We start from the raw sequence: 10,197 nt of genomic DNA on the forward strand, positions 1-10,197 counted from the left end.
GTATGTTATGCATCGATAGCAGCAACAGCTTTTCCAGGTTCTGCAGTCATCTGAACAAAATTATAGACATTCAGCACATTCCATTAAAAAACAAAACAAAACAAAGAAAAGAATAATATCCAGACAACAGCAAAGTTCTGTTGCTGCTGTGGTACCTGGCACCATTTTTTCTATTAGCCTCTTAATCATCATCTGGAAAGAGAACATTCTAGAGTAGTATCATTAAATGTAGCTCTGATAAAGCACTGTCCCTACTATGTATCATAAAGCAGGTACTAGATATTTTACATTCATAGAGGTATGATACACTCACCTTTTCCTTTTTCTCCAATAGGGATTGGCTCCTAGGTTTTTCATTCTTGCTAATTTCTTATCTTCCTTCTTTAATTCAGAAGCATCATGATATAGTTAAGATAAGTCTGAGTCTCAGCATTTTTCTCTAGGAACAGCAAACAATAGTCTTAGGAACACAAACTGAAGGGAAGCCAACTTGGGTTTAAATTTTATGATCATGAGCATCTTTTTTTAACTGTGTAAATTTGAGATAATAATACTAAAATACTATTTACTAGAATATTACTAAAGAACGAAGCAATATGATTCACATTTTGCAGGCTTGATTCTTGAAAAGCTGAAAATATTGAGTTTTTTTCTTTTTTCTTCCTTTTACAATATATCTGTGGTGATTTTCTCTTTTGATTTTAGTACTTGGGATTGAGCTCAGGACCTTGTGCTTGTAAGGCAGGTACTGTGCCACTGAGCTAAATGCCCAGCCCAACAAATCTGTATTTTAAAATCTCTTATCTTGTATGATTTCTAGTGGCCCCTCTGTGTAAATACATGTGTGCCAGTTAGGTTAGGGTGACAAGTTTGGAGTCTTCCAAGGAGGATGGTAAGGCGCACTTCTAGGTGTGCCTGGGTGGGTCATAGAGATGTGGTCTTGGAGTCAGTGTCTGACTGTGGCCCCTTCCTCTCTAGCACTGCTCCCCTCCTCTGCTTCCTAGCCAGCATGAACTAAGTAGGTTTGCTCCACTGTGTATTTCTGCCATGGTGTTCCTGCTCTGGAGCCAGTCAACTCTGGACTAAAAACTTCTGAAAGTAGGAGCCAAATCAACCCACTCCTGAATTTGCAGGTGATGGGTATTTAATAACAGTAACAGAGTGTTCACTAATACAATATGTATTGATGACCACAGTGATCATTGCAAAGAAGAAAAATCCATCATTTTTGCACATGCAATTATTCCATTATTTTTAGAACAGAACCATTTGTAATATAAAATTATTCACACTTTTGTTTTAAAAGTGATGAAACAGAAGCTTAAGTTAAGTGACTCCAAGTCATATGTGTGGACAAATTTTAGTTATTTCGATGATGACAGGAATTTTTAGTCATTGACTTTTTCTTGATCTGCCTATCAACAGAAGCGAGCCTATCATAAAATTACCTTATTGGAAGGAATGCTAAGGATTGGTGAAGAGGATTCCCAATGAGGCGGATGCTGGAGACTTCTTGAGAGAAAGCAGTTTTGGTGACCCCCACATGCAATTAAAAAAAATCTGGGCAATTAATTTTTTTTCAAATGAACAATAGAAGTAAGGTGAGGCCACGGACATTTCCCAGGCAGGTTTGAAAAGGGGACATCTGTAGTGAGTGGCACATTGATGATTGTGTTTGGCATTTTAAAGCAGTCCTTTCAGTATCAACAGCAAGATGTTTTCTGCTTATCAGGACACTCCAAGGAAACAAGGCACTGGACCTGTAACTGCTACAAGTGGGACTCTCTTCACTCTTGCTTTAATTAATTAATTAATTTTTTTTTATTCTGTTCTATCTTTTCTATTGTAAGAGCCAGCAACTAGCATGCTGGCCCATGCTTCTTCCTTACCTCCGCTGAAAGAGTCTGAAACTATGAAAAATATTAACAGGTGGGCTCTGGTATCACCTTTTATGAATATATAATTTAACAGTTTGCAAGAAGAAACAACTTTCAGAGTTTAAATACTTTGCCAGTAGCTTTCCTTTCAGTTTGTTAAACTGTGATAGATGGAAAAAGACAGCACTTGCCTTTTGTTATTCACAGTCCTTCCTTTTCACTCTTTCTCTGTTCTTATTCTAAATTCTGAGTCTCCCTATGTCATAAAGTAAGATTTTTTTTCCATTCAAACCAATGCAAAAAATTGTTTGCTTTATATAGACTCTTTTTTTGCAGACAAAACAGATTGAATTAGTTATACAGATTTATAGTATTTGAGACTGTGTATCGTTCTATTCTTAGAAAGATGAAAACAGGTGTGATTACACACTTGATTTATTCTCTTGCCTTCTTTTTTGAGTAAATTTAGTTTGCCACACACTGGAGGGTAAGGCCAAGTCTCTATTTCTAGTTGGTGCTTTCCTATTCCTCCTAGAAATAAAGGAAAATATACTTAAATTTGGAAAACTCATGTCAATGTAAATAACTGTTATTTCCAAAAGTATCAGTGTACTTTCTATCCAGTAAGTTACTTAATAATCATATCAACCCCTTTAAAATATTTACTATCCTCGTTTCATTTGAGGAATCTGAGACTCAGAAAAGGCAAGTAATCTGAATGTCACAGGGTTGAAAATTTTAGGGCTTTCATTGAAAAAAAAAGTATTTCATATCATTGTGTTAATCACAATTGCTGGGTAGCAGTAAACGACAAATACAATAGAAAACAGCAATTGTTTTTTTTTTTTTTTCTTCATCCTATGTTGATAGTTTGGTCAGGGATTGGCCGAGCAGGTTCTTTTAACTGGGCTTGGATCCAACTGCAGGTTGGATTCAGACCTGGTCAGGTGCTTTTCTTCCTTTTTCCAACCAGTGGAGATATATTACTTTTCTGGCAGGAGGCTGTAGCTGAAGCAGCAAACCCAGTAAGTAAGCACAGCCAAACATCCCTCTTCTGTTTTCCTAGTGTGCCCTTGGCCAAAGCCATGGAGCAGGGGAAGCATTTCTCTCTTCATGGTGAAGAGGATACAGAGAGAATGACTGTGCACTGAAAACTCATCCAGGCTACTTTTGAAATATTATAAATTTTCTATCCCTTAATATAATTGAAAAATATTTAATGTATAAATGGGATGATATTCTCAGCTAAGAGTCAACCATACTGCATATGCTTATACTGGAACCAAATTGTCAATTCTTTTTAATAATTTAAGCTGTCTTGTTTTTGTTTTTGTTTTTTTGCAAGAAAATGCCCATCTCTTATCTTCTGTTCCCTTATCTGTTCTCATTAAATATTTGAAGGCGAAGATCGATAGATGATCTAGAAGACTATGGTTTATGATTAGAAAACTGAAATTGAATACATTTTTCCTGTTTTTAATATAGTTTTGGCTGGCCAAGTGTTTTGATAAAGAAATATTTTTAAACAAGAACTATTTCATATGATAGAATGCAATACAATGAATTCAAAATAGCAGCGCAGACATTCTTTCTGCAGAAATAGTAATTGCAAGGATTGTACCAACTCTTGCACTACAACCAGAAAACCATCTTTCCCTTAACTAATGCTCGATAGCTGACTTAAAGCTAAGCTACCCCTCAGAGGCAACTCAGTGGGAATCTTAAATATCAGCGTCCTAAGTTTAGAGGTAAGGATTGCTTTAGCCTACCTCTACTTCCACCTTGGTCTTTACTAATGTGGGAGTCAATGAAATGGTGAAAAGATAAGGATTAAATTCGTACTTTTAGACTCAAATGTATCAGAAACAGCATTTTCTGATTTTGAGTGAAAATTGCATTTAAAATTTTTACAGTAAGATGCGATTTTTCCTCCTTAACAAATTAACACCATGTAAACTTTCCTTGCCTTTTACTATTGAATATTATGTGTGTCACAAGAAATAACTAAGAATTATCCCCAAAGGAATAGATTGAGTGATTTATCAAAGGACAGTTCTATCATTTTTAGATTTATAAGACCTTTGTGACCTTCAGAACTGAAGGGTGTGAGTAACACTACTTCTTTGCTCATAGCTGGCTAGAAGTATCTGTTCAGGAGTATTTCTTATTTCTGTTTGAAGAATTCTAGTTCAATTTTTGTGTTGTGACTATGCTAGCATTTCTGGTTATCACTGCAGCATTTTGGGGTTCATTTTTAAAGAGTTATGTGCTCAAACATGCATAGAGGGTTTTGGGTACCTTCCTTGATTCATCTACTTATATATTAGCTTATTCATGTTATAGTGGGAATTCTCTACAAGTCTTACCCAGGATCTTTTACTATCATGTTTTCTTTTCAGAGGTAGCACAGTTTTATTAAGTGTAGGAAAATAAGTAGGCTCTGTAGAGTGAGTTTGTGCCAAATAAAAGGAGGAAAAGAAGTACATCCTATGGGGTGAGGGTGGGTCATCATTCATTAGAGAATACAGGGGCACGGCTATCATGTTAAAGTGACTTCTCTACTAATTTACTGGCTATCACACAGGACTTCCCTGTTCTTCATCACTGTTATAACACTGATTATTCCATTGGTGTTTGAAAATATTTCCCAGATAATTTTTCCAGAAACTTGTAACTCTGCCATAATACTGGACCAGGATCACTTAGGTAGGACTGACACCAGCAGGATGCAGATATCCAAGCTATCCTGGAAGAATCTGGCATCTTTTTTCTTCATTGTGTGAGAAGATGTGCTGCCCAGCTGCAGAATTCTGTGCCTTTAGGAGCTGTGCTGTGGCAATTGTTAATGTGAATAGAAATATGTTATGTATTTTTAAGTTTTGGGGGGACCGGCAACATGTCAGTGCCAACTATTATTGTAAAGAAACCCAAATATAAATTTTTCTTTATAGTTGGACTCCTGTGCTTAGTTTACCTAAGAGATGGCATTTTGAAAGAGTTAAAATACCAGCATGCTGTGTCTTCACCTTCTTTTCTTTCTGAAGCAAATTGCTTGGGTCTTTTTGCAGAAAGATGAGCTGCAAGAAGGCTAGTAAAGAAGCACTTTGCTCCTGCCAGTTGTGATGGACCTTCTTTGTGATGTTTATTCTAGTAGAAATAATCATCTATATTGATTTATAAAGATGGAATGGAGTGAGGACATTGATTCAAAAGAAAAGGAGAGCCATGAACAATTTGATTTATGGTGGTATTAAGGCATATGTTTCAGAAGCACTTTCTACAGTCTAAGGTTGCTTGTAGTTGTGTCAAAATAGATTCAGCAACTTCTTGATGAGAAACACACTCTTGATAGAATGTATAATTTATTTTCTTGAGGCCAACACCATATTTTGTGCTTGATATGTAGGAGGCTGCTACTTGCCTGCCAATTGTTTTTAGGTAAAGGAGGATTATTTTTGAATGAGATAAATAAACTTATCAGACACTAATCTTGGGAGAAAAGGATGTAAATGCTCTGAGTAATCAAAGAGTATGTATCTAGCTGCATGCTAATTTTCAGAGCCATTGGCAACAAGTTTGCAAGGTAATTTTCCTATTTAAGAGAATGAAAGACTTTTTCCAAGGACATTGATAGTCTCATACTGTTCATTTATGAGGGAAACATAGTAGCGTTCTCTGTAAATGATTCAGGGTCCTGCATCTGGTGACCGTGATGGACTTGCCTTTCTTCATGGTCTTTGTTGGTCTCTGAAGACTCACTTTAATGTCCCTTTATCAGTTCTTTATTACAGTTCTCTCTGTATTTTTGGATCACAATATGCGCCACACAGGCATACTTGCTCCTTGATTCAGCTGTCTCTGTCTTTTAAGGTCAAGACCAAAGTCTTTCCCAGCAAATAGCAAATAGGTATATGTACTAAATGTTAGATGAATAAATATTTTAATGCTAATCAGGTGCAATATTTGGCCTAAGGTGTACAGATGTGCCCAGGATGCTTATATTTCTAAGGTGACACAGTTGGACCAAATGTATAATCTTCAGATGTACTCTATGTCTCAGTAATTTATTCATCTTGATCCTTCAAAGTAATACTTTGTTTCTATGATCATTATTTCTTACTGATAATGTGTATTCCCATAGGGAGCATGACTTCGGCAACTTCACCTATCATTTTAAAATGGGACCCCAAAAGTTTGGAAATCAGGACACTAACGGTGGAAAGACTGTTGGAGCCACTTGTTACACAGGTAAGGGATGCTTTTAAATATGCATATTTTTCTCTCATGAAACTCCAAAATATTTAGAAAACTTTAAAAAAGAATAAATCACACCATAGTGTGATTACCGAATGTGTTATTTTCTGAGTCATGGATTATCTCATTGCTCTGTAAGAAATGAAGTGGGTTTTAAAAGCTATTCATATGATTTCTGAAATTAAGTTGATGAGATAATTGAAGAGGGGTACCTTGCTGAAGGGGACCATCATTTGCAGTAATGAATTCAAAGTCTAAATAAACTATTCTGAACTCAAATTTTAGATGCTGTTGCACGGTTATGAAAAACTCCATTGACTATTTGAGTGATGTAATTTATTGAATAACTTTTTTTTCAGTTTACAAGGCACAATTCATCCTTTTGAAATGATGAGATGTTCCACTTTTGTGTTGTTGCAGTTGTCATATTTCCACAAGATGACTATCAACAACAAAAAATATATCATCAGGATTTCAAGTTTTGAAAGTTAATGCTTAGTGCCTTGTGAAATATATTCTTTGGTATGTGAACTCTGAAATTCCTGTAATATCAAACTTCAAGCTTTTATGGTATATTTGTAGAGAATTATTGTACCAAAGTAAGAGGCTGTTTTTGCTGTAGCTGCTATACCAGATTACCATTAAATTATTATTATTTTATTTTATTTTTTGGTATGAGGGATCAAACTCAGGTCTTTGTGCTTCCAAGGCAGGCGGTGGCATGACTGAGCTAAATCCCTGGCCTAAATTGATGTCTTAAAGCAGCACAATTTTGTGTATTTTGGTTGAAGGTCAAAAATTCTAAAGTTGAAGTATTGGCAGGACTACATGCTATCTGGAGGTTCCAGCAGAAACCCATTTCCAGCTTATACAGTAGAAGCCATTTGGTCTTCTTTGACCTTTTCTTTCATACTAAAAGCCAGCCACATAACACATCAAATTTCTTTGTTTCATTAACCTCTGCTTCTCTAGTCACATCTCTTCCCTGATACTGAGCTCCAGCAACCTTTTTATAAGGACTCTGTTATTAGGTTGGACCCGCCCAGATGTGCCAGAAAAATATTCCCATCTCAAAGACCTTAACCTAATCACACGTGGCAAGTTCCTTTTTCATTTAAGGTAACATATTTAGAGTTTCTGGAGATCAGAACATTGACACTTGGGAGGAAAGGAGCATTATTCAGACTATTCCCTGTCTACCTTCTGGCACCCAAAGGTTGATATTTTTCCCATGTGCAAAACATATTCACTACATCTCCAGTTTCCAAACAGTCTCAGTGTATTATAGGATCAACTCAAGTAAAAAAAAAATCACATAATTTCATCAGCTTAAATGTGTCAAATGCTATCATTTAATCCATTTAAATTAAATGTAGGTAAGTACGTGTAATCTATGCACAAGCAAAGTTCCTCTTTAGCTGTATGTCTGTGAAAGTACAAAGCAATATATATGCCCCCAAAATAAAATGATGGGACAGACAAAAGGTAACAATTATAGACGTTCCAATTAGAAAAAGTAGGAAATGCAAAGAAAAAGAATCACCACTTTCAATACATTTATAAATCTACCAGTTAAATTGTTGGGTATACAGGCTTGTCAGTGGCACTTTGTGATTTGAGTTTCAGCCCTCCAGAACTGGTCCTCCACCCTCTGAATCTTTTCTTTTCCTGAAGAGCTGCATATGCCATCAACTGAGTATTTTTCTCAGTTTAATTCCTGCAGGTGGAGGTTTTGTCATTCAAACACCTTTTGGACTATCGTCCCTTCTCTACCCATTTAAATCAAGCTGACAATGTTTTTTTACCATATATATCTGGGATTCATTCCATTAGAAAACAGTCTCCTCCACAGATTCTTCTTGGAAAGAATCTTATCTCCATTTTTGGCCACTGTTGAAATGACTGAGGAAATCCACAAATCGCATGCCTAATGTCCTCACAGGAAATACATAAGATTGAATATCTGAGCTTTTTGTCCTTACAAGAGACTGGTAAAAGTTATATAGTCATGCAATTGACTGCCTCTTCATATATCTCATGCATGTAAATCTCTCTAATGTCAGCTTTTGCTCTCACACCTCCATTTCTGATTTAATTCTATCTCTGTATAATGGGGGCATTGTAATTACACTGGGTTCACCCAGATATTCCAGGATAAGTTTCCCAGGTGGACATCTTTAACCTAATCACAGCTGCAAAGCTCCCTTTGCCATTTAAAGTAATACATTCAAAATTTTCAGAGATTTGAATGGGTACATTTATATATATTAAAACAGAAACATTTCATTTCATTCATGGATAGTTTTATTTGGTTGTGACTTTATAAACATTTCTGTAAGAAACACCTGGTAGTGATAAGCTCTTAGATTTGCTAGTATGTTGGCTACTCACTCATGTTGTGGACTGTGGACTTGGCCTGACCCGTGAATTTTTGTTAGTGGTTGGTAGTAAGCAAAAAATTGAAGATAAGTATTTAGAAATCTTAATAGCAATAAGACAGGCTATTTTTTTCCATGAAAATTTAAAATACAGTTTGAATTCATTTTTATCATTTTAAAACTTTTAATTATTAATTTTATTATTTCTTTTAGTTATGTAAGACATTGTAACAATAATAACAAGCTGTTTTCTCACAGTTAATTTGAAAAAAGGATTGGTTTAAAAGATATTTTGGAGTTATAGCAATCTGGCCTGAAATATACTTCTACAAGACCAGTTGAAAACTGTGTGATAGGGCTGGGGATTTAGCTCAGTGGTTTGGTGGCCTGCCTTGCAAGCACAAAGACCCGAGTTCAATCCCTGGTACCAAAAAAAAAAAAAAAAAAAAAAAACCCTGTGTGATCTATTATCCATAGCAATTAGACAGGATGAAACAATTAAAGGAATAAAGATAGGAAAAGAAGAAATTAAACTGTCATTATTTGCAGATGATATGATACTCTGTGTAAAAGGCCACAAAAACTCCACCAAAAAGATGTCTAAATTCAATAACCAAATTCAGTGAAGTGGCTGATTACGAGATCAACATTGAAAAATTGTTAGCTTTCCTATATATAAGTAATAGACTCATTGAGAAAGAACATAGGGAAATGATTTGTTTAACAATAACATCCCCCAAAATGAAGCATCGAGGAATCAATCTAAAAGAGGAAGTAAAAGACCTTCACTTTGAAAACTACAGCATTCTGAAAAAGAAAATCCAAGAGGATAACAGAAAATGGAAAGACATCCCTTGTTCTTAAGTAGGAAAAACCAACATTGTGAAAATGGCCATATTTCCCAAACTGCTATATAGATTCAGTGCAATCTCGATTGAAATTCCAGCAGCATATTTTACAGAACTAGAGAAAACAATCCAAAAATTCATTTGGAATCAGGAGATACTTAGAATAGCAAAAGCAATTCTAGGCAACAAAGACAAGGCAGTGGGTATCACAAATCCCAACCTGAAACTATATTACAAAGCTATTGTGGGCTGGGGATTTAGCTCAGTGGCTCTGCCGCCTGCCTTGCAAGCACAAAGACCTGAGTTTGAACCCCAGTGCCCAACAAAACAAAACAAAACAAAAGCAAAAACAAAAAACACCCAAAAACGCTGCTGTGAGAAGACCAGTATGATATTAGCAAAGAAACAGATCCACGGACCAGTGAAACAGCTTAGAAGATGCAGAAACAACTCCAGACCCACTCAGACACCTCATCTTCCACAAAGGAGCCAAACACCCCTCACTGGAAGAAAGATAGCTTCTTTAATAAATGGTGCTGGAAAAACTGGGTTTCAACCTGCCAGAGAGTAAAACTAGACCTGTATCTCTCACCGTGCACTAAACTGAAATTGAAGTAGATTAAAGATCTAAATATTGAAACAGAAACACTAAACCGCTGGAAGAGATGTTAGGTAGAACTCTTGAAGACACTGGCATAGGAAAAAATTTTATGAACAAAATCTCAGTTGTACATAAACTAGCACAAACATCAGTGAGAGCTCTTCTCATTAAAAAGCTTCTGCACAGCAAGAGAAACCACCAACAGTGTGAAGAGACACTTTAACATATATATATATATA

At 35.8% G+C, this 10,197-nt stretch overlaps 1 protein-coding gene across 3 annotated transcripts in view; it reads left to right on the forward strand.

The window, feature by feature from the left end:
- Positions 1–10,197, forward strand: part of Ctnna2 (catenin alpha 2) — a 1,075,894-nt gene that overhangs the window by 103,416 nt on the left and 962,281 nt on the right. For all 3 annotated transcript variants that reach the window (XM_033765089.1, XM_033765087.1, XM_033765091.1), the window contains one exon: positions 6,019–6,125. In XM_033765089.1, the coding sequence (XP_033620980.1) occupies positions 6,024–6,125 (102 nt within the window). In that variant the 5' untranslated portion in view covers positions 6,019–6,023. Of the gene's footprint in view, positions 1–6,018; positions 6,126–10,197 lie in introns of those variants that run through there.

The sequence above is a fragment of the Fukomys damarensis genome, unplaced genomic scaffold (assembly GCF_012274545.1).
Source record: "Fukomys damarensis isolate Sample0158 unplaced genomic scaffold, DMR_v1.0_HiC HiC_scaffold_2, whole genome shotgun sequence".
NCBI classification, from domain to species: domain Eukaryota; kingdom Metazoa; phylum Chordata; class Mammalia; order Rodentia; family Bathyergidae; genus Fukomys; species Fukomys damarensis.